At 41.0% G+C, this 24,743-nt stretch overlaps 1 protein-coding gene across 1 annotated transcript in view; it reads right to left on the reverse strand.

The window, feature by feature from the left end:
• The window catches only part of VAT1L (vesicle amine transport 1 like), a 54,055-nt gene extending 38,444 nt beyond the window's left edge, over positions 1 to 15,611 (reverse strand). Inside the window, exons 1-3 of the mRNA XM_048068912.2 lie at positions 15,175 to 15,611; positions 10,166 to 10,295; positions 6,187 to 6,402 (exon numbers count right to left, since the gene is read on the reverse strand). Of these exons, the coding sequence (XP_047924869.1) occupies positions 6,187 to 6,402; positions 10,166 to 10,295; positions 15,175 to 15,404 (576 nt within the window). The 5' untranslated portion in view covers positions 15,405 to 15,611. The remainder of the gene's footprint in view (positions 1 to 6,186; positions 6,403 to 10,165; positions 10,296 to 15,174) is intronic.
• Positions 15,612 to 24,743: the final 9,132 nt, after the last annotated feature.

The raw sequence follows: 24,743 nt of genomic DNA on the forward strand, positions 1-24,743 counted from the left end.
TTAGGGCAGCATCTGTTACACTCAGTGCACCACAGTCAGTTTTGGAGGAGAGGGAAGGGGAAAGAGTCACTGCGAAATAACGCCCTCTTTTTACTCTCGGACTCTCTTATTTCCTGCAACAATCGTCAGGGGATCTTTTTTCCTCTCTCCCTTGAAAACTGTGAAGTTGGGGTGCAACCAAGCCTCCCAGCTGGATCTTCATCTGGTATAAACCCGCTGCACTTAAGGGGAGCTACGAGAGTGTATGGCAGCCAAGATTCTTGCCCAGAGCACGTAAACTCTATCCTAAAAGCTGAACGGCCAAGGAAGAGTTAAGCACTGCCTGTCTGTGACATGACTCAGCAGGGGACTCGGGGAAGGACATGTCCTCTGGGGAGTGCTGGGCTGTGAGAGGCAAAAAGAAAGGCCTTCAGGGACTGCAGGCTGCTTTGGTCAGGGAAATTGCTTTTTGCGTATGACTCACCAAGCTTTTGTGTTTGATTAACAGATTATGCTCTGAGGCAGTGTCTGGAAATAAACTCAGGCATGGCACTGGGACTTTCCTGGGCTGCTGAGGGAGCACATCCATGCTTTAGAGGCATTCACATGGCACAGGGCAGCACAATGTAGAGGTGCCCTGTCTGGCTTTAAACGAGATAGCTTGGATACTGAACGCAGCCTAGCCTTGGTTACACAGAGCTCTGTGTGAGCTGATTTATTCTCTTTCTTGTCTGAAGGAGATGAAATAGGAGAAAAGCACTTAGGGTGTATTCATCAAATGCAGAGTGGCTATGAACTGCTAATATGAAAATAGCAAGTGCAGTCCTGGGAAGTACTGGGTAAAGGTTTTAGCAGATCGGGAAGTGGTAATGCCATTGTACAGTACGCTGGCCAGGACCATCAGAAGAGTGGAGTAAATTCCAATTATGCACATTCGAGAAGAACTGACTCAAACACAAGTCATGAGTGCTACTTAATGTACTCCTACCTGCTATGTGCAGACAGACCTAAATTCAATCAGACCATACAATGTTTAAAAGGATCAGGGATGCTGAGAGAGACCTATTTTAGAAGGCAAGACTGGCTTTCATACTGGCCTACTGCTGCTTTGCAGCCAACCAGCTCAAAGCCCAGGAAATAAGTATGTGTCTACGTGAGCCAGCGTGTGTAGGATGACCAAGGACATCGGAGCTTTTGGAAAAGGAGTATGAACAAGCAAACCTGCTTTCAACCTGAAAAATACCGGCCAAGGAAAGATTTGATTCTGAGCACCTCCTTTCTAACCACGTACAAATATACATACTACCAAAGAGATCTGAAGGAACTGTCCGAAGATGAGAGAAAAGCTAATTTTAAAAAAGGGACAACAGAAGATAACACAGATACATTAGCTGGCTACAAATCAAGTCTGGAAATTGAGAAAGACTTATCCACAAGCAAGACAGAGCAGAGACAATTTGAAGGGATAAATGCAGAGCTATTTTTTTTAAGAAGAAATCTAATAATTCTTTTGAAGGGGTTCCTGTGATAGCATGTGACCAGATTTACTAAGGAGTGCCAGTTCTTTGTCAGATAAATATCACCACTTTGGTGATTCAGTTTGGAACACATCCTCAAATATTTGCAATTTATGCAGGGTAGAAGCAATAAAAATGAGGGTTCCTGCCAAGCAGTAACCAATCCTGCCAGGATGACCTGAATCTGTTGCCAAGTCAGATTTATTCTTCCAATTCAAACATGAGAGCTTTTATCTGTAACTTACTCTACTTGCACCTCCTCTGCTGCTGAGCCTGAAAGGGAAGGGTCAGATCAGAGCTTCAGGACAGCAGGCAATGCTTCTGCCTTTAACGCAGCTTAGTTCTAACATCTGCGAGACTGAAATGATAAAGAACTGGCTAATAATTCTGCCTTGCATCTGAGGTGTTAAGTGATGAAATTGAAGTATTTACACAATTTTGATAAATTACCAAAGTTTTGTGTTCTAAATAGACAGAACAAGCAGTATATACAAACCAAACAAATAAGCAAATGGGCATAATGGCAGTCTCTAACAGATCTAAATCCCTGAAAGAATTCATTTTCCAGGTAGATATCATAGACATTGTATTTATTATAGATTGTATTTATTATAGCTAGAAGTGATGATCATAAGGGTTTTTTTTGCTTCATTTTGATTTTTAATACAGCAGTCCTGTATTTATACTAATTCAATTAATCCAGGGTGCAGTTCACAAGTTTATATAGTTGTTCTTAAAATTATTAAAGTAATCTCATACAAGCCTGTGCTGTGGCTTGCACTGACTTACACAGTCTTCATTTTAGAGAACTAATTGCTTCATACAGCAGATCAGTCCCAGTGGGGTGCATGCTAATGCTCAGTTTTCTCAGTCTATTTTCCTCAGATGCCACTTGGCTTCACTCAAAAAAAAGACAATTGAGTGTATTTGTGAAGGGAGCTATTCTACTGTTGTCTGACGGTCATTTCAAACTTTAATTACAGAGTTTTACAGTTAAGCTATTTTCTCAACTGGGTATATACAAGAACATATAGCTTACTGTAGAACAAACTCCTCATATTTTTGAGTATTAATTTCTATGTGAGTATAACACGAAGTTTTTAAAGTTCATTGTTAGCTGACCTTCTCCATATTTTAGCAATCAGTTCAGAAGGGCACTTACACTAGCTTTAAGCATTTAAATTCTATACACACTATACAATTTTATCTCTTGTTAATTATCGAACTGCCCTACTAATCAATTTAATGGTCTGCTTAAACAGAAGTGTTAAGTGTCCTACCAGGCAGAGGCCTGAAAGATAGCATATGACCAGCCTTGTCCTTGTTAGATCTTGATCTGTAACAGTTAGAGCAATGATAACAGAATTATTGCAAGATTTCTCATTTACGTCTGATCAGACATGAGCCTATACCACACTTTCCCAGAAGGCCCCTAAAATTTCTCCAGCCTACTTCACTGTCCTGGCTGGCAGCTGAGAGTCAGCCTCTCTTAACCTCCTCTACCTCAAGAGGGAAAAAAAGAAAAAACAAATAAAATCCCCAAAGCAGCCCCCATTGCAAACAATCAAAGTCAACAAAGTGACCCTAGGAAACAAAAGCAAATACAATCTCTCCTTTCAAGCCCCCTTTCTAAGCACTGCAGCGGGGTCTTTCTCTTTAGAGGAGTTACAATGGAAGGCTACATTATGCATTGTCAGAGGCAGAGCTTGTGACTGTCCACATTTCTTCTAGTTCACAGAGGCAAGGTGCTTCCCTATAACTATACAAGTTTCCTACCATGAACAGAGAAGATCACATGATGCCCTGACCTTTTAGATGAACGCGAGGCAGGGAGGGTATTGATCTGGTATATGGAACAGGGTTCAAGTCTCTGTAACTGAAAAAAAGAGGCATGTGCCAGGTTTTTTTCAGTATCAGTTATCTTGGTGTGTTTTCTTTTTTCTCTGCATCATCTTCTGATGTCTCCTGGAACATCTGGAAATAGGTAAACTGCCTTATTGAAAGCATCCTGTCAGATATTAAACGATACCATCCCATACGAAACACACCCCAGGCACAGATGTGAAGGCAATTGCTATAGTTTCCTCACTACATGTACATCCAGAAATACATCTACAACCAGAAATATGGCCACATAAATAAACTGAGGCAATACATAAGTAAAGGTCGTTAAGAATTTTCCCCAATTCATTTTTTTTAATTGCTGCACAATTATCCTAAAGAGGACTGGGGAGCCAGAACAAAGAAGCTCACAAATATTTTTGAAGCAACAAGTTCTTTTTCGTAAACTGCATGAAGTGGCTAAAATAATGATCTTGTATAACAAGAAAGGAACAATTACAAACTTCTAGTCCCACAGGGAGCCTATTGTCTCATTAAAGTATTCTGGAATTTCTATGGCATTTAGAAACAAACTGGACAGGTTTTCCACTTGCTGAAAATGTTAATGGGCCTTGTATCTATTAAAGCAACAGCACAAAAAAATCTCTTCACATAGTGAAGTTTTCTGTTGAAAACTGAAATGCCAGTTTTCTCTTTTATTAGCAAATCACTTTGTGAAAATAATTTCTTCAACTGAGGTTGTTACATTTTTCAAAGGATTAACGGACAGAGTATTAGAGAGGTTTAAGGAGGAATACAGACACATGTCCTCTGAAATCTTTGTCTAGTTAGTAGAAGAGGGAAAAAAAACACACATCTCCAGAGTGAGAGCTTACCTCTAAGACCTATCAAGCAATGGGAAACGCATTTCCTTTCCAGTTCCAGTAACACCTGCTCTTCCCTTACAAAGAACAGACTGCACGAGGTACTCTCCCCAGAGTCTCCCACAGGGATCAGCACCCTGTCTTGCAGGCTAGTCAGCTCCAGCTCCATCTTACTTGCAGTCCCCCCCAGATCACACACAGACCTACACCAGTTTTTGCCCAGTTTCTTCCCAGATCGCTGGACTTTCCTCTGAAAATGCTGTTTTATTTAATTACTTAACAGGGAAAAGATATGGTTTTCCCTTGTTCTGCTGGGAGCCAGCCACGACCTGTTCCCCCTTCAGCTGTTCTGAGAGGAGGCAGCCACAGCAGAGGACTAGTGGAAAGATGCTCGGTGGGCTTCCATGATACAGAGGGAGGCAGCAGTACCTTACAGAACAGCCCAGCAGAGGGTTTGGACGTTAGTGAGGAAGACTGTGTGTGAGTTGATAGTGTTAACAGTGCTTAAATAAGAGGAGAAGGAAATAATTAAAGGAGCGATGTTAGAAAAAGGGAGAGAAAGGAAGAAAAAGGAAGAAAGAAATGTAGCAAGAACATTTTATCCTCACAGGGACAAGGAGTTCATTTTCTCTGAAGACGTGCATATGCACAGGGTGTTTTGCTAACTCCTTACGCTCAGCCTAGGTCCATATAGCGTCAGCTGGGCTGACAACCCTTCAAGTAAACGCAGAGTCTTAGAATATCCTGAATGTGTGGCCTCATGTTGCTTTAACAGTCCTAAATTCCACATGAAAAGATTTAATATTAAAGAACAATAAAGTCAGCCATAATGCTGTAGGTTGTACTTCGCCGAACCATAATAAGATTATAAATTCCATTCAGTTACAGAAGTATTCCAAGAGGACCATTTACTACTGCAAGTAGGATTATTGTTAGCTAAAAACATTTCATGCAGGGAACTGGTGAATTTATTCCTTTGATAACAGCTTTCATTTATATGAGAACCTGAAAGAAGGTCAAAGGACACAGAATTAGGCTAAGGTGTTTGGGGCTGCCTACAGGTTTCAGTAGACAACAGAATATTAATTTAGCATACATACGGCATAACAGGAAAACAGAAGAGGTGCTCCAATTTAGAAGGCTGAGATCTGCTAATGTTCTCAGGTCATAAAATCGGTCTTATGGAAAAGGACTGTGCAATTTCAAATGTAAACATACTCCCCTGTTGGTATCTTAATATTTTGTACAAGCTTATATATTTTCCGAAAGAGAGATTTTTTTCCAAAGAGATAGTTCAAGCAACTGGTAACACTAAGTGCTCACTTGTGGTTTCCTTGTGTGGCCTGGTATTCCACCCAATGGATCCAGCTGTTGCTTTGCCCATGCAATGCAACACCTCTTTACTGATGATCTAAACCACGGCATGCAGCAGCCACCACTGACTCAAATTCTGTATTTGTATGGTATTTTCCTCAGTTTTGGGATGATAATATTTTTCACTGCTTTCAATCCCTCCGCAACAAAGGAAAAAAAGTACAGTGCCATTCACAGGGAAAACATCACACGTGCACACAGCATCTGAAGGGGTATTCCAATAGGGCTATGCACTGCAAAGAGGATTATGGTTACCTACAAATACCTTATGCAGGGAGCTGATTTATTTAATCTTTTCATTACAGCCTTCTTTCACAAAGAACAAGTACAAAGTGCATAAACTTAGGGATACAAGGTTTGAGGTAACACTTACTTCTCAATCTTTAACTAACTTCTAAAGGCTTTTGGAGGTATTTTTGTGTAGAGTCAATTGTCAGAGCATTTTTATTTCAACAGAAGCTCCTGCCAACCATTTGCATCAGTGTTTTGATTGAGTTCCTGCTCATCACAACCCCTCATATAGGCAAATCTGGTATCAAACCAAACCAAAAGCGGCATCTGGCTCTTTTCAGTGACTGGATGACAGGAAAATAAGACAAATTCCAACTTACCACCCCACCTCCTGCAGAGTGAACCAGCACAGACATGCCTTCTCTTAGGTTAGCAACTTCAAAGAGCATCATGTAGGCAGTTACAAAGTTCATGGGAAATGCAGCAGCTTCAGAAAAACTCATGTCATCTGGGATCTTGTAGACAAATTCTGCCGGGGTACATACTACTTCAGCCCATGCATTGTAGTTTACAAAAGCCATGACTCTGTCTCCAATCTACAAACAAGGAAGAAAACAATGTTGAGGATATGTCTGCAACTTAAACTGTAAAAAGAAACTTGTAACATCTGCAATTTTCCTGTTCAAGCCGTGACAGACTGTAAAGATAATGGTGATCCACATCTTTGGCAACACAGCAGTTAAGCTGCTCAACTTTGGGCTTTTACCATTTTTTAATTGTATTTAATAACTTTAGTTTAATAACAAAAATATCAAAGTTAAGGCCACATCTTTTTTCCTACGCTGCTTCTCTGATAGAGCAGCCTATCAGCATCGTCAATACCAGCCATCTTTTGCCAGCAGTTCCTAAATAACAAATGGGGCTGTGAACAATCAAAACACCATTCCCATTAATAACCAGAAAATTCTACTTACAGGAAAAAAAAAAAAAAGAGGAAAAAAAAAAAAGAGGAAAAAAAAAAAGAGGAAAAAAAAAAAAGAAACCTTACAGTGAGATGCATGGTATAAACAATTACATTCAAGATAAATTTTCATTTTGCCTTCTCAGTCTTCACAATGATTTATACCTACTTTTTCTCTCTGTGAATTGAGAAGGGGAGGACTTGTACTCTGCTAGACAGAGCACAACATGAAAGGGTTCAGAAACCACTCACTTATGATACTATTGATATCTACTCTCTAGTTTTACCATCTTAATAACCAATTCTACCTCTTTATGTCCATAATGACTGCCATTTCTACAGCCATGTGGCAGAGCAGAATTGGATCCTGCAATTTCAAATATGCCTGCCACCTTAAACATCAAAACTATAACTCTGGTTACTAAGGTAACTGAGGTGCATTCAGAGGTACAATCAGAGTTGGAAAGCAACACTTGAATGAAAGTAGAAACTGGTCAAGCGGGGCAACTTGGGAGAGCCACAGCAAGCAGCATTTGGCCAATACGTAGTAAAGCCTTCACAGGCATGACTCATACAAACTTGAGACAATGCCTTGTCCGCAGCGACTCCTACATGTATTTTGTCTTGCATTTCTATAATACACAAATAAAAATAGCAACCTTTACCATGAGAGGAGCTCTTCAATGGAGCCACAGTATAAGCATTAAGGCAGGAATAGGAACAAACTTTAGGACTTGGTATTTTAACTGCAACCAATAGAAGTTCTCCCTCTAAAATGTGCTTGCTTATCTGCCTGATATTTTCTATCTTACATTCTACTAATACCCACTAATTCTTTGGTGATACTAAAGGTTGTTCTTGATCTACTTAAGCTACATTTGACAGCAATGGAGTAAAGCATAACATTAGTACCTTCAGGCAAATGTTTATAGCACAGGCACATTTTGGTCTCCCAAGCACTTGTCATCACTTTGGCTTTGGGATATTGTGGGTTTGCTAAATGCTAAGGTGCTGCTGACAGCTCTGAAGGGTCTGTCTCTTTTAGAATGAAGATGCTGAAACAGAACTGTCATTCCAATTTCACTGAATGCCGCCTCCTTTTGAAACACACATTCAAATTAGCAATGCATCACTGGTAACCGCTCTGTGGCTCCTTTTGATGTTAGTAAAGTTTATAAAATCTAAAGTCTGTTAAGATTAATTAGTGAATATGTTAGCATGTCCTATATCCTTCCAAACAAACATAACTGATTACCGAAAGAATGCAGAGGGAGAGGTCCCTCTTGGTGATTCCCAAGGGACTTCTTAATAATAATAAAAATCATATTTTACTACAAACTTTATACAGAGCCTAGACATCATGTCAGATTAGGCCTTAGTTCCTGAGAACCATCCCCACAACTATGGATCAGACATGTTACATCTGAGCTCAGTGAAAATCAGTGTTTGCTCTTAATGGGAGAAAGAATAGGCTTTTACTCTTCCATTTCCTTAAAAAATAAAATTAAAAAAGGCTTTCTTTCAATATAAAACATGTTCTTACACATCTCTATCAAAATGGACAGCCATTCATCATGTCTTACAATAACACAATTATAGCTAGTGAAGACAAGAAATGGCTGGCAATATCTCAAGTGTAAGACAGCCCGAGTACAGATTAGGGGCCATTGTTATCAAATGCCCACAACTTGAACAGGATTTGAACTGGAAGGGACCTACAAAAGGAAAGAAGGTCAGAAGATATAGGGTGTAATCTTTGCCATTCCTGCCATCACTATGAACAGGGGTAACAGCATATGTCAACATGACAACGAGCACCTGACATCCTCCTATTCTGTGTAAAAAAAAAAAAAATTATAAAGAAACTGAGAGAACATCATTGCATCTTCCTCCTGGAACATCCCCCTGCTGATGGGCTCATACCTGTGCAGAGCAGTTATTTTGAGTGTCAGACCTTCTAGATGACTCAAACACTACCTTGACTATGCATAATATAAGTGAAAAGTAAAATACCGTGATTTGTTTAGACTTCACGGAGTACACTAGAGCACAAACATGTTTTATCGTCAGAACAAAGCCATAACTTTTAAAGAGACCCAGTATATTCATTCAGGTGCAACACTACTCAAACAAGCACCATATGCTGTAGCCTTATGATGCCCTTTAAAAATAGCAGGAATGTTTAAACTAAGAAAGCTGATGTAGAGCAGAAAATTTCCTATGCTCCTTTCATAGAATATTCTTCTGTATGGATTATAACTACAAAACACAGAATACTAGAGCTGAATAACTGAAGCAGTTGTGTTTTTCAAATAGTAAAGTTTTTGCTCAGTTCTTGTTTATCACAAAAACATTGAAAGATTATGGTTTGTTGCAAGGCAGAGACAGGGCAGGAGGGGGAAAGTGGAGAAATGTCCTAAGAGCAGCTCATCACTGACACCCTACTGGAAAGCAAATTGGCCATTATCTTTACTCAACTGAGAATTTTTGAAGCTTTTCTAGAAAACCAAAAATGTTACCTTTAAATACAGATATTTTAGGTAATTGCCTTCTTAAGATCAAGATACAATGAGAATTCAGAAAATGCAATTATACTTGATGACATGGCTGATTCAGCAAATAGCTAAGATAGGGTTGACATGCATTAACTCAGTTCTTTCCTAGTACAGAATTTTTTGTATCTAGTGTAGGAAAAGTGCAAGATTGGAGGGAATAGAGATGTTTAATATCAATAATGGAATAGGAGGTAGGAGAGAATGCTGTTTATATGTAATACGAGACACCAAAGAGTATATAATGCCAACCAGTTCTGAAAGCTTTATTATATACATTAACTATTTGTCATTTATCACTACTTTGTTGGGCTAAATAGATTCTGATCACTGAGGAAAAGGATAAGTCATACACCCATAATCAGTGTCCCATCATTATCTGTGCCAAATGAAGGTACACAACTGTAAGAAACAATGCTTATCATAGATGGTGTCTTGTTAATTCAAGATCAAAAGTTCGAACTAGAATCAGCAGTGCGTGGGCTTTGAGGAACTTCCCAACAATGACAGCGAATGTGGCAAAGAAAAGAAACTAAACAAGTTAACTCAATTTCTTTTAGTTTCTTAAAGCACATCAGTCATGCTTTCCAGTTCCTACACAGCCCTCCAGATATGCACACAGCACAAATGACTTTTCAGGAAGGATTTGAAGGCGGTCATATGGCTTCAGGAACTAATCAAAGCGGTCATTCTCATGGTTGGGAAGCAGAAAAGAAAAATTGCCCTTTCAGATCTCAACAGGGTAGTGAAGGCTCCTGTTGCTGGCAGTTTAGAAAGAATTAGGGGCAACATTCTCAGTGAAGTGATGACTATTTAGTCTTTCCCTGAAAGCAGAGGAAATATTACCTCAAATCCTTTCACGCTATCTCCAAGAGCTTCTACGATTCCAGAGCACTCAAAGCCAGGAACAAGTGGTGTCTTAGGAGGGTTGTCAATATTCCCCTGTCGTACCATCAAGTCGATAAAATTCAAACCACTGTAAAACACAGGAGAAAGTAAAATCAAGGCTACAGCCACAGATTAAAGCAGAGGGGGAAAACTTGACCCAAGTGATGCGAAAGCCAGAAAACCTCAGGGCAACATTAAAAACCTGGGCTCCACAGCATACAAGCGACCCAGCAGATGTTCACATTCTTCCCGTGTGGAACAGACCAACTTTACACCACTGTGGTACAGGCCTTGGGCAGAAGTACACGTGCAAGGCAACCACACATGTCATAAGTATATCCCCAGAGCTTACTGACTGGTCAGGAGTCACATGTAGAAATTCAAGGGCCATTTACAATTCAGCACAAGGAAACATCATGATTTCCATTAAATTCTGTTTAAGGAAAAAAAAATAATCACACAACATAGATGCTCTGGACCAAAAACAACCTGATGTAACTGTCCTAAACTCTGAAGTGACCCCAGGAATCTCATGTTCATCTCAGGCAGGTATCCAACCTTGACAAGAGTAAGTTTCAGGTAGGCTATTGTTTTATAACTCTTCCTCCTGGATCACTTTTGTACAGTTTTACAATGGTTAACTAGGTCTTTGGGAGTCCTCAGGGTTGCTGCTCAGGAAGTTTACAGTTCTCCCTTGTAGTGTGAGTTTTACAAAAGCCTTGAAGCATCTTTGCTTTGTCTTTTACATGCTATCCATTTTTAGTTAGTAAGATTTTGTGGTTTTCTAGGCTGCCGAAAACAAATAAGCAAAATAGAAACACGCAACTAAAAGGTACCACGTTTATGCACTTTGTGCATATACTGATTTCTGGCACAAACACCGTACACACAGTTAAAACTTCTAACTAGCCAAAATATGCTCCAGCATTAATCCATTCTTGTAAAACACAGCCCTGTATTTATTGTTAGCTGGAACTGCTGCATGCCAACTCCCCCGAGTCCATGAAGCTATGCACTCAGCCCGTCCTGCTCATGCATATGATACCAGCAATTCCTCTGATACACAGAGTTACTGATGTGAACAAGTATTTATGCGATGGGGCTTTAGTCAGATACTAATCAAGACACACACAGACTGAACAGAGCCAACAAACCAAAAGACAGAAGAGATACACAGCACAACATGTAGACAACACAGCATTCATGAGATGTAGGTCACCAGGGGAGGGAAAAGAAAAAAGGAAATGTCACCAAACAAATATTTGCAATTGTGATATAGGGTTTAAAAGTGACCTGAACACATAATCTTTAGCTTTAAAAGCAGAATTACTGATTATTTTTGGAAAATTATTATACTCTTCCTAAAAACATTAATTCTTACAAAATAACTTTTCAGACAATATTTAGTTTTGCATATAACTACATGGTACTAGCAATTCAGTTCTCCTCTAGTTCCATTTCTTTATCCTCGACGAAAGGCAGCAATATTAAATAAAACAAAAAAGGAAGTTAATCTCTACAATGAATTTACAAGATTTAGTACTAAAACAGCTGTGATGTAAAGAGGGAAATAAAAGTATTATGTACCTTGTATAGTGTTTAAGTTGCATGTTTTTATTAATTTAATTACCAGCTTCTTCATTCACTTCACCTTTAATCTCTTATAGGTCTATGTGCTTTCACATCCCTGTTGCTCACATATATCCTCTGCACTTTCAAGTAGAGATGGGTGGTTTTACTTTACCAGCCAGATCTCAGCAAGTTGTATCCACAACAGTAGACCTGAAAGCACAACTGAGTTGTGCGATAAGACCAACAAATTGTTTCTTTTTTCTTTGAATAACCTGGAGGGCCCAAAAATGAATGACTAGTTTACCAATTACCTCCAAGAAACCCGACCTTATCAAATCCTTTACTGAGATTCAACCTATAGCAGACATGGGAAAAGGAAGTTTGGCTGCACAGAGCATCACAAGCAAAAGTCTCATGGCGAGTGGTGGTTCTAGACAACACAATTTATTCCTTGTATTAGTATAAACCAGCATAGCCTGCTGTGATGTGCAGTGCAACAAAGTGGGACTCCTGAACTTTAAGCAAGTGCATATGCAGAGGGGGAAGTGTAAAATCAAAGTGATCCAGGGAGGAAAAGCACACAGCTTCCTGCAGTTGTGTGCTTTTACATCCTAAAGCAAGAACTGTGTGTAAATTGAGATAGGGGAGGATATAAATTACCAGTGTCAGCACATTGACACAGGGGTTCTGCAAGAGCCTTTCTGTGACAGAACTGGGGTACTGGCATGAACTACATAGACTGACTTATCCGTCCATCTCTGGAGGCAGAGTTTATCAAAATTGAATTATCTTTGAATCTGACTTGCTAAGTCTGCAACATTTTGCCTTAATAGTTTTCAGGATCTTGAAGATTTTTTTTGATTTTTGTGGTTTAGCTTCGCTGCATTTTTTAAATGTGGAAAGTCCTGTGGGCACAATATTGTACCCTGGACTTCTTTCATCAGTAGACCAGCAATGGTCAGCTTGGTTCTCTTTGCTCTGTTCCACATACTAGATGATGCCCAGCACCTTCCACCGCAAAATACCAAACCAGAGCTTTGAGGATGGTCTGCAAGGTTTGGACAGCAGTCACATTTGGTCTTTCTTATTTCGTTGTAAGATTCCACTGAAATTAATTACCAAAGTCAATGAAATACAACAGAGCAAAGAAGAGTATTGAGTTCTACATTCTCAGAAGTAGCCTTCCTCTTACACCAGCAAGTAAATTGCCTGAAAATCTCATGCTTTTCATCCAGAAACAGCTACATGAACAAGGCTCCCTTTAAGAATGAAATTCATACACTGTCTGCTATTCTGCTATACTTAGGATTTCTTTTATTTGCTACCAGTTTTTTTAAGTGCTGCTGTCTCACAACCACCAAGTCAGAAGAGTCACTTCTGCTTCATTCCTCATGATGCACATGCATAGCAGCAGAAGGAAGAAATAATTATAACAGAGCAAAGAAAAATAAAGGGAGGTAATTACAGGACACCAGTCCTTACTCACACATCCTATCTGAAATACCTGTTTGGGTTTGTTCTAGCTATTTGTCTCATCTTTTAAACAATATGTATACTAGCATTTTGTACGCTGCAGATTACGATACCAACAAATACAGCAATTTCAACTGCTCTGTCATTATCAATCAAAAATTATTTCAGGGAGTATGCAGAAGCTGTGACTCAGCTTGGACATCGATGGCTGTTCCATTTCTTAGTCACAGAATGAAGCTAACACATGACTCATCACAACCGAGACATTTTCAATTGGATCACTGATATACCAGACCTTCAAAAGAATTAGTCAACTGGCTTAGTGCTAATAGCAACGTATCCCCCATCGCCTCTATTTATAGCACCGTACTATAAAATGTATACATATAATTTAACTGGTTTTACTGATGTATTTTATCATGCATACACACATTCTTCTTAAAATAAAAGTTAATTTTCTCTGCAAGTCAACTTGTATGAGTCAACTACAAAACTGATTCAACTAAGAACTGTTCAACTGAGCATTATTTGGCATCAGTAATGACTTAGGAGGAGCTCATCTCTGACACGTTCTGCACTGTATGCATTAACAGGTGGACACCGCGCTGCACTGCCGACAGACGTTTCTCTCACTCAGTCTCCCAGACTGGACCACAAGTCCATCATCATCCCGATCAATCTTCTGTATTTACAGACTTAGGTCAAGAAGATTGGCAAATTGATTTTGGCTTGTTTGGAAGCAAAGTTTTGTGACCCGACTACTTTTCAGCCCTACAGCCATTTCCAGCCAGGACTGACGAGCAGACCACGCAGCCTACAGGCTCCTGGGGTGTGGATGAAAGCTTCAGAAACGTACACAGTACTGTGCAGGCTGGCAGTAACTGTGAAGTAGCTGGGCGGATCTACTGATGCTATAAACAGCACGCGTGCAACTCGCACAGCTCCCTAATGATGATATTACCCTGGGAAGCAACTGTAGTTGTAACAGAGCGGAGTATTTCTATTTTACAGCCAAGTGTTCCTTCACAGCTAACTTGCGATCTGTGATACATGCATGCCTACTGCTTTGCTGAACATGGAGTTCATACAGGCACTGGTGTGAACTGGAGCTCACACAGGTAGTGGGCTGTCTAAAAAGGCTGACACACTCCACTGTGCCCCAAGGCTCCAAGACCTGAGGCACATCGTTGTTACAACCCATGGTTCAAACTCGCTGCCCTGTGACAGCATCACTTTTAGGGCACGCTGCTCGAAATAAACCACTCAGCGTTCACCTTGGCCTTTGTCCTCTGGCAGCATCATGTTTTCATGCAACAGAAGGGAACAACGGACGAGAAACCTCTGTCTTAGGTAAAATTAATTTGGCCTCTGTTACACATCAAGTTGTGCAATAAGGCCCCAAAGTTATCTTCTGCCACTTGGAAAAAAAATAAAAATCCTGTTTTCATAAGGAACATGTGCGCTGCGAACTAGCTATCTAGGAAGAACAGCCTGCTCCAATTGTTAGGGGGAAGGAAAAAAAAAAAAAGCCTTCTAGGAAAGCTCCGTTCAGGATCCCAGCAGCCTGCTAACCGTGCGTCGGCTGGGCGAGGAATTAAACCCAGTAAGTTGTCCTCAACACCAGCTCCGCTGTTGCACAAGCTCCGAAGAAAAACTATGGTGATAGAGGCGGGATTCCCGGGAGGAAAACAAGGGGCAGCAACAACCAAGGGGCAGCATCAACCCAGGGGCACCATCGAACAACCATGGGGCAGCACCAAACAACCATGGGGCAGCACCAGACAAGGGAAAGCACCAAACAACCAAGGGGCAGCAGCAGTCGGGAGGGGACCAGGTGCTGAGCGCCGTCCTCCCCCCCCCACCCACCCACCCAAACACACACACACACACACACAGACACGCCGGAGGAGATGATACTGGACCAGGCTTTCACGCGGATCTTCAGCTCCCCTTCCTGCGGCTCCGGCATGGCTTTCTTGGACACGCGGAGCTTGTTGAGCCCCCCGAAGGCGGACAGCACCACGGCTCTCATCTCCTTGGTGTCCGCTGCCCGCAGGCTGCCGGCGGAGCTGCCCTCGGCGGCTTCCTTGCCGCCCTCCTTCTCGATCATCTGCTCCGTCTCCTCCGCTCGCTGCGCTCCCTCCTTGGCCATGGCGGGGCTGCGCCGCCGGCTGCTGCCTCTGCCGCCTCTGCCGCTGCTTCGCGGGGCGCGGTGCCGCCGTGTGGAATGGCCGCGGGTCCGCCCGCCCTCCGCAATGCACCGCCCGGCTGCGCAGCGCCCTCCGCCGCCTCGCCTCGGCGGCAGGGGGGGCCCCGCGGCGCCCCAACCCGCCCCGCGCCTCCGCCCCGCCGGGCCCGCGGCCGAGCGCGGCCACCACGACCTGAGGGAGCCCGCCCGTCGCCCCTCAGCCCGCGCCGGGCGGCCGGGAGGGGCGCTGAGGCGGCAGGGGAGACGCGGGTGGCGTCGTCCCCTCCCCGAGTCAAAGCCGCAAAAAGCCCCCCCGGTGGTCTTGGATCAGGCCTGGGCATAGCCCCGACCCGCTGAAAGCGTGGTGTGTGAGCCCCAGGGCAGGGGGCTCAGCTTCGCGGGGCTGGGAGTTGTGCCTGCTGAGGTGTTTGCAGGTGGCGTGCCATCCTTGCATTGTGGTCTTGTGGAAACAGCACGAACCCATCCCCTTGTCACTTCACATGCCAGCACCGCCATGGCTTCACAAGCATGGCAAGGCCCAGAGCCCCATATGATCGGGATGTCCTCACCCAGGTCCCCTCTGTGCCCCGTGCTCACCCAACGGCAGCACAGCTCTGATCGCTAATTAAGGTGCCTGATGCTCAACCTCAAAGCCATTCTGAAAACTGCATCACCTTCACGGCTGCCCTCTTTTCACTGAGGAATTGGGCATGCAAAGTCATTCTTTACCAATTCCTCATCCTTCAGCAGTTTTGGGGGCCAACTGAGTGGATGTGCTTGGAACCAGAAAGAACAGCCCAGTGGACGGTTGCCTCATGACTGACACATCGCTTGTAAGCGAGCGACTCAAGTTTGAGATTCTGCTGTGATGAGTATTTAAGCCCTTACACAACAGGTCTTGCAGCGGTGATCGGTGCTGTCCGCTGGGCCGCAGGTGGTTGCTGGATTCTGTGGGGAGCTTCATCCTTTAATGCGAGAACAGGATGTGCCGTAAGGACACCTCCAGCAGCTGGAGCTTCCTGGGACTTGCCTGGTTTCCAGGCCGTTAACGAGGCTCCGTCATCAGTCAGTTCGTCCTGCGTTAATGAGGGTGGGTGCCCGCAGCGTCTCATGACAGCTGAAGGTGCGTTTGGAGGATCTCTAGTCGTGGGTTCGTAGGTAGCTAAATTTTATTTATCAAGATCTGCATTAGATGCCTGCATCATTCTATTGATGGTCCCTCAGCCTGAATAAATCCATTGCTTACGTGCCTAAAATTATGCATGTATTTATGAAGTTTCAAAATGCCACGCAGCATGCCGCATGTACAGAAAACATTCCTACGGATCTGGGTAGGGACAGTGTTCTGCCAGCCCCCCTGCAGCAACTCACTTCTCTAAGAAATTTCAGGACCTTTCTGACTTGTGACAGGGATTGTCTCATTGGACTGTGGATTCGTTGCATATTCAACCATATTCCTTAATTTTACAATGCATTTATTTCATCCTTGGTTATGGATTTACATTGTGTTTAGAGGAAGCAAAAAACCTTGGAAATGTCTTAGCTATAACTATAATGAGTAGTGGGGTAAAACACTTTCCCATTAACAAACGGAGGAACAGATAGATTTTTCTTATTTCTTTCTACTTGGTATATAACACTTCTGGGTTTTCTGTCTAGCCTTCAGGAGGTTTGCAGGTATAATATTTTTTAAACCCTGTTTCTGAGAATTTTTCATCCAAGCGTGTTATAAATGAAGCAGTAAACAAATACATTTTAGGAGCAAAGGAGAATGAATACTAGCCACAGGGGAGCTTCACTAGCTTCATTACCTCAAGAAGTTCAAACAGATTTTATCAAAAGTGAAGTCTGATGCCTTAAATGATGCTTACATTGTCCTTAAGATATGTTTTGGAGAAGGATTCAAAACCAGCTCATTAACACAATCGAGAATTTTCTGTGTGACATGTTAGAATGATGCCATCCACTTCATTCTAAATAGCAGCTTGTGGAGGCATCTAGCTGCTTTAAAGGTCAGGAAGCTTTTTTTCTTCCCTTGCTCCCCTGTTAATACCATGAATATTCCCCTTCCTGTTTGCTATACATGGCTAATTCAGTGCTGTAAAAAGGAATACAAAGTTCTGTCACTTTAGATCTGGCCATTTGAATGCATGACCAGGCGAGCAGCAGCTGAATAAAGAATAACACACATTTGATTCCAGATGATTCACTCAGCTGGCATCTTATTACAGTTCCAACTTGAATGGTAAAGTGCAGTAGGAAGGTAAGGCAGGTAGCGTATGTCAACCAAGTGACATCCCACATAATGAAGAGGCCATGGGGCAGCTCACTTGCATCACTCCAGTGGTCTGAAACGTCCAGAAGAAGTGGATCTGGACCTTGTGTGGCAGTTATTTTGCAGTGGTTTGTCTGCTAGTGTAGTTCTATTTCACGTTGATGACTTGGGATCAAGACTAGTAATGATTTAAAGCTGTCTCTATTGCTCCTTGGTCCTGAACCATAAGGAATTTATTCCATGTGGTTTAACCCTATCCTGGTTGCCAGTCAAAATACCTGAAGGATGGCCATTTCATAGAACTGTGACATCTTGCTTATGACAGAACCAGTACTTGCCCTTGTCACTTGTGGCAACTGAGGGAACATATACCACGTATTTTTGCATAGCCCTGATTCCATTATTTTGATTTAATCCATAAACACTTATTTAAGAATATTGGATGATGCACTACAGAAGTTTTCACTAAATGTAATACACTGATGTAAAGCCAGGATTTATTATGACAGCTGACTATAAATTTTACCACTAGAAAAAGGCTGTGGAATGGCCATTTGTATCACTTAAGACTTACAGTAACAACACACTGAATTGTAATGATGGCTTTGCATTGACTTCAGTGGCTGCTGGATTAGACTGAAAAAGTGAAAATGTAGGACCTTATTTGATGGGTGATGTCAAGTAGTGACCGTATTAATGAATGTGCTATGAGAAGCTGAACAAAAGGGAATTAAGAGTTCTTTGATCACCATCTTTATCTGCTGGTCAAGTGCTGTCATTCTTTGCAATAATGATATTTAAAAATGATATCTGGAAAACATGGGAAAATGGAACGGCATACTTGTGGATGAATGCTGGCAGTTACAGCCAACATTTCTCATTGACTCAGATCCTTTATTTTCAGAACATAATCATCCATTCAGCAAAAGAACCTATGTGTATCAGGCACAAAGCAGTCTTCATCACAGATACTCTTCTGAGGGTTCATGCCTCTGTTTCATGGAGGGGAGTAGCCCTTTGTGATAAATCTCACTGCAGCATATTACCATACTTCTGGAGTAAGATAGGTGAAGAAATAGAAGTTGTTGCTGGAAACACCGACCATGTGGAAGGTCAATGAAAAGCTGAAGTAGGCGTGTTAAATGCAATGTTTGGTTCTACATGGAGAGCTAAAAACCAAACCAAACCAAACAAAAAAAAAAATATTTTTTTTTAAATCCCCTTGGACCTTTGTGGAAAAGAACTATCCTGTATTTGATACCTATTCTGTATTCTGTGTCAAATTTTTTGGAAGAAGAGCAAAGAAGTTTGTTTTCTTAGCAGGAACAACATTTGAGACCCTGAATAATGGCTAATCATATTGGTCAAAAGAAGTAACATATAGATGGCAAGACCAAACCCTCAGAATGCATAATATTGCAGTTTTTATCTCAGTAGTTTTCAATAAGGCACAAATCAAATCACATTTTCTCTCAAACAATTAAGGATTAAAAATATTTTAAGCTAAGTGATGCATTTACTTATAGTTATAAATAAAAAATAGTAAAATAGTTTTTTGTTTTCTGGCTGTTTTAATGCATAAACAGGGCATGTTTTAATATGGAACACAATATGTTGTGTTCTAAAACATTGCTTTCTTTACAATCTTCTGTTAAAAAATTTTGTTTAGTGCAGGGATAGAAAACAAATCCTCAGGACTCTCATAACTTTTCCATCTGATTCAACATCTTCTCCCTACAGCTTTGTGTGCTGTAAAACATCCATATTGCTTTACAGAAGATGCATCTTATGTATTATGTTTTGATCGCATGTTCAGAATACCTATTTCAGCTGCTGCTATAACCGTTAGTCCTCAACATCTCTTATCAATAGGAAAATGGTTTTATTGACTTTTTTCCCTTTATCTGTGCATAGAATGTCACAAGGAAATTTGCAAAGGAATCTCTAAGAATATAGCATGCTAGATTTATCTCTCTGGTTTCTGAAAGCAAAGATCTCCCTTTCCTAATGTTAATTCACTTTGAGATAATTGTTTTATTTTATTTTATCTTAGCCAGGGGCTGTTTCTTACTGGTGGAGCTATGTATGAATCATAGAAGCAAAGAAGCAATTCTGTGTTTATAGTCACTGAAAAGAACTGTACATTTCCCTTCAACAGAGAGAAGCAGTTTAAAACTCCTCAGAGTCATCAAGAGTTGCATTTTAAATTTAAAAGAAAAAGAAATCAAAGCATTCACACAGGATTTGGCAAGGCCAAGATTTGCCAGTATGACTTATCCTGTTGACTGCTCAGTGATTTCTTCATATTTTATCATTTGTCTTGTACAGAAATTGTGCTCAGATAATTCAGTGAGGGGTACAATAGAAAAGAAATACATTGATCACATTATTGTTGATCAAGAAATAATACAATTTAAGAAAAATTAAATATTGTAAAATACTTACATGATGTTAGTGATAGTTGTCAATAAAGACAGACAGACCAAAATAATCCCTTTTAACAAAACTGAATTTATGTATTTAATTTTAGAGCCACACTATCCATTTATTTTATTAATTGAATACTTAGTATAGTGAAAAAATTACCACTTAGTATCTTCACCTGTTGTCTGTACAATTAGAGAGAGAGACAAAGTTATGGGAGACGAGTACATTAGGACTTTCATTGCCTAAAAGCTACACTCAAAACGTGAGCAGACTGGCTATACTGTCCTGACTCCACCATTTCTACTTTTTATTTCCCTGTTTATGAAGCTCAGGTGAATCATATTTACCTCATATAAACATAAGCTAGTAACACACATTTAGAGTACACTTGTAGCACTGTTCAAGTGCTAAGTACCTTTAGACATTTTTAGGATATTACAATGCCATCTGGGAATCCCAGACAGGTCCAAGACATTATTCAGACCTTGTTCTTTAAGGTAATTCACAGGGAAAGCAAAAAAATCATTGCAGGTGTTAAATCTCCTCTTGAAAGTACTGTGGTCAGTAACTGGGCAGTTAGATATCTGGGGATGTGCACAATGCTTTATGTACTATTCATTTTGTGTTGCTCCAGGCATTCAGAAAGAGTAATCACACCTGGCATTTTCACTCAATTTGGTTTCAGTAATTAAGGAACCTGAGTAACTTGTTAGAAGCTTGTGGAAAGCTGTCTCTGAACTGTACAACACAGCTGAAGTGTGCGGAAGGATAGGAATTCAGCCAATAAGTTTGAAAAGGATATCCATTTTTTTATACTGAATATAAGTAGTTATCCTCGGTTATACTACAGTGCACAACATCATCAGGAGCATCTGTCTGTGAGTGCTGTCTTCCAGCCTGATTGCATCTAATGACGCATTGTATTTTTGAATAGTTATCTTTGACAAACTACCAAGCTATTTTGCGGGTTTGTGATCCATGCTTTTTTCTCATTAAGTATCTATACATGTAATATAGGTAGCTCCTAAATCTGCTCCTCTGCTCAAAACAAACATAAAAAAAAAAAAAAAAAGCGAGCTTTTAGGTTTACTAAGCTGAGCTCTGTTTCGTGTATTTCTGAAGTTACAGTCCAGGAGCACATGACATACGGGTTGGTGCTCTGGAAGCAATGATGTTTCTAGCTTGAATTTAAATATGAAAGCATTATACTTATTTACAGCTTTTGTGAGTGCCCTGTCACAGCACAGAATTTCTACTGCGTTTACAACAGAAAAAACTCTCCTTCTCCCCCCCCCCCAACTCTTGATGCAGCTTTCAGTGCCACTTTAATTGTGCCCTCTCTGATGGGTCTTTTGAAGAGAGGAACAGGATGGTCTTCAGCATAATTGTGCTTTCTTTGGAGTGTTTTATCATGCTAACTATAAATGACCTCTTTCCCTGAGTTCTGTAGCTGGTAACCACTTTCTAATTCATTGATTTTTGTAAACCAACTGAGCGTGTCACTCCATTCTCTTCTATTCTCCATCAAGTGATACTGAAAAACAAAACAGATGGGAAAAAAAAAAAGCACACACACACCAAAAAACAGAACCCCCAGGTTATCAGGAGATTGTTTTGCTTCAAGCATTGTTGAGCAATGGAACTGTTTGTAACAAGTCTGCTGGGTTAGACCTCACTTGGGCTGGCAGAGACAGGGACTCTGTGTGAAAGCATGCGAGTTTGCAAATCGGGTTTAAAACCTGGACTGGTTTTGACTGGGTTGGAGTTAATTTTCTTCACAGCAGCTGGTATGGTGCTGTGTTTTGGTTTTTTGACCAAAACAGCATTGATAAGGTGTGGTTGTTTCGGCTATTGCTGAGCAGTGCTTACACAGTGTCAAGGTCTTTTCTGGTCCTTGGGCTGCCCAGCCAGCAAGCAGGCTGGGGGTGCACAAGAAGCTTGGGGGGACACAGCCAGGACAGCTGATCCAGACTGCCAAAAGAGATATCCCATAACATATGATGTGCTCAGCAATAAAAGCTTCGGGAAAGAAGGACGAAGCAGGGGAGACATTTGGGGTTATGGCTGAGGCCCTTCTTTCCATGAAAGTGGCTGAACATCTGCCTGCTGATGGGAAGTAGTGAATAAATTCCTTATTTTGCTTTGCTCATGTGCACAGCTTTGCTTCACTTATTAAACTGTCTTTATCTCAGCCCACGAGTTTTCTCAGTTTTGCCCTTCTGTTTTTCTCCCAGTCCCACAGTGGGGGAGTGAGCAGGAGCTGTGGGGCTTCACTGCCTGCCAGGGTTAACCCACAACACAACCAAAAAGCCAGATGTCTACCTTTTGAGCAAAAATAGCTTCTTTTTATAGTAATTTTAACAGAAAAAAAAATAAAAATAAAAAATTAGAAAGGTGAGAAACAGGTTTGAAAAATTTTAATGCCTTTCCTACCTCAGGAAGCGGCTCTTTAGCCTACAGTTAAGCATGCTAGTGACATACTTGAGGCAAGCTTATACTATTGATAACCACACTGCTCCCAATATTTGTAATACCACACAATAACTGGTCTAGTTTTATGACTTATTTATTGCATGGGTAGCTGTATTTCACAGTACAGGAAGATAGCTGAAAAACAAGTATTCCAGTCTGAAGTGGGGCCAGTTTGCTGACACTGGTGTGTTTACTACAGAAGAGGACTGACTGTGCCATTCTGTTTCCTAGGGACTTTGAAGAAGTACTGGCTTTTCTGTTTCCTAGGAGCTTTGAAGTAGTGCTGGCTTAGTTTCCAATGTGCTTTTCTATATTAATCAGCTAAATGTTAGACAAAGGTGAATTTCTGGAGACAAAATTGATGGAAGCCTTGCATAGCAAAACTTCATACTTGTAACTGAGATAAATGATTCTTCAGTGCTCCAATATTGTGAGAAATCAGATCTGGTCTGACAGGCTCCATGCTTTATAAGTAGATTTGGAAGTTCTGGGGAAAGAAGAAGTCAGGAGTCCACAGCCCATGCAGCTTTCTCAGTCATCTGTCACTGATAAAAACTCTGTGGTAAGAGACATCAGAGTGGTGGGGAAGGATGTGGTTAGGTAGAAAACACGCCTTAAAAAAAAAAATCACCAAAAAGTAAACATTCATTCTTATCTCCCACTAGAAATTGTGCAGATATATTCCAACGTTGGTAACTTGTGAACTGTCAGGAGTAAGAATTAGAAGAAACTATTTAAACGTAGACTTCAGAAGAACTTGGCCACAGTGGACATTACACTTTGAAGTGCCAAATAAGGGATCAAACTGGGGACTGCTTACTACCATGATCTGATTATATGGTGTTATTGTGGTCACTGTGCATTTCAAAAATTTCCGTCCTTCTGTGATATTGTTAAAGGGCTTGGAAGTCCTGATGAAATGATCTTTTTCATGGAAGCTTTAGCTCATAGCAGCTTCCTCACTGTATGACCTAACACAATTAGATATCCTTGTAAACAGTTATTTGCTTGATCTTTTGTCCAGTCTCAGAAAAGAATTGGCCATCCCTGATAAATCTTTTTCTTTCAAGGTAAAATGAAAGGGCCTCAACTACTTTCCAAGCATGAAGTTTCATCTCCCGTCATTTTGAGATAATTTTATATCTGAAGTCTAGCTGGTAGAAATACCAGTTGCTTTAAATTAAAATTGGGAACCGTATTATGCAAGACTGTGGAATGCAGCCAGCGAGTCAGTTTTGATATTACAGTACAAGGTGGACCACACGAGTGCTGGCATTTGTCTTACACTTTAAAGCAACAATTCAAAATGCAGTCTACATCTAGTTAAAAAATAGAAGTCAGGAAGGGTTAACATGGAGAGTGCAGTTAGAATGAAGGAAATCGATATTTCTAGGAAAATTAGTATTTTGTACTAACAAATAGAAAAGCTCTTCCTTTTTTTTTTTTGTTGCATAAGAAAAATACACAAATTTTTCAGCTTAATATTTTAGCCACAAGCTAAGCAGTGTCCTTTCATGGCAGGTAACTAACCAGCATCCATCTTTAAATGTGGAGATGCTGAGCAATATCTGGTAGAGAAGAAGGAGATTGTGTTACTAAATCAGATCCAAATATCAATATTTTCTTGGTTAAGCTGCAGCATCAGAACTATTGCTGCAGAATGTCATCCAAGTTTCTTCCTAGTCCTTGAAATCAGTGGGATTGGCAAGCACACGGAGTCCCAAAAGACCATGAAAAATGGAGCTTTTCTAATAAGATGCCAGACCTTTAGTCACCTTGAAGTTACCTCCTTAGTAGGAAGATGGAAGAGGCCTAAATTACTGTCAAGTTTATCCAGATTAGAAAAGATAAAGCTGCTGTTGGCTTACTCAAGTTAGAAGGGGGCAAGAACCTATACACAATTATTAGCTGGGTTCAGAAGAGAGGAACGCTGCTCCAGACAGTCAGTGCTGTAGGATTTTTCTCTCATTGCCATAAATGTTAATCATGCAATGGGGAGAGGAGGTTGCTGTATGGGTGGGAACATGAAGGAGCAAAGAGGTGGGAGGTGTCAAAACAATTGAACAGAATACCTTTTAGCAGGCTTCCTGAACTGTAATTTTTGTGACCAAAACCCCCCTCAAATAACC

This window comes from Anser cygnoides, chromosome 12, assembly GCF_040182565.1.
Source record: "Anser cygnoides isolate HZ-2024a breed goose chromosome 12, Taihu_goose_T2T_genome, whole genome shotgun sequence".
Lineage (NCBI taxonomy): Eukaryota > Metazoa > Chordata > Aves > Anseriformes > Anatidae > Anser > Anser cygnoides.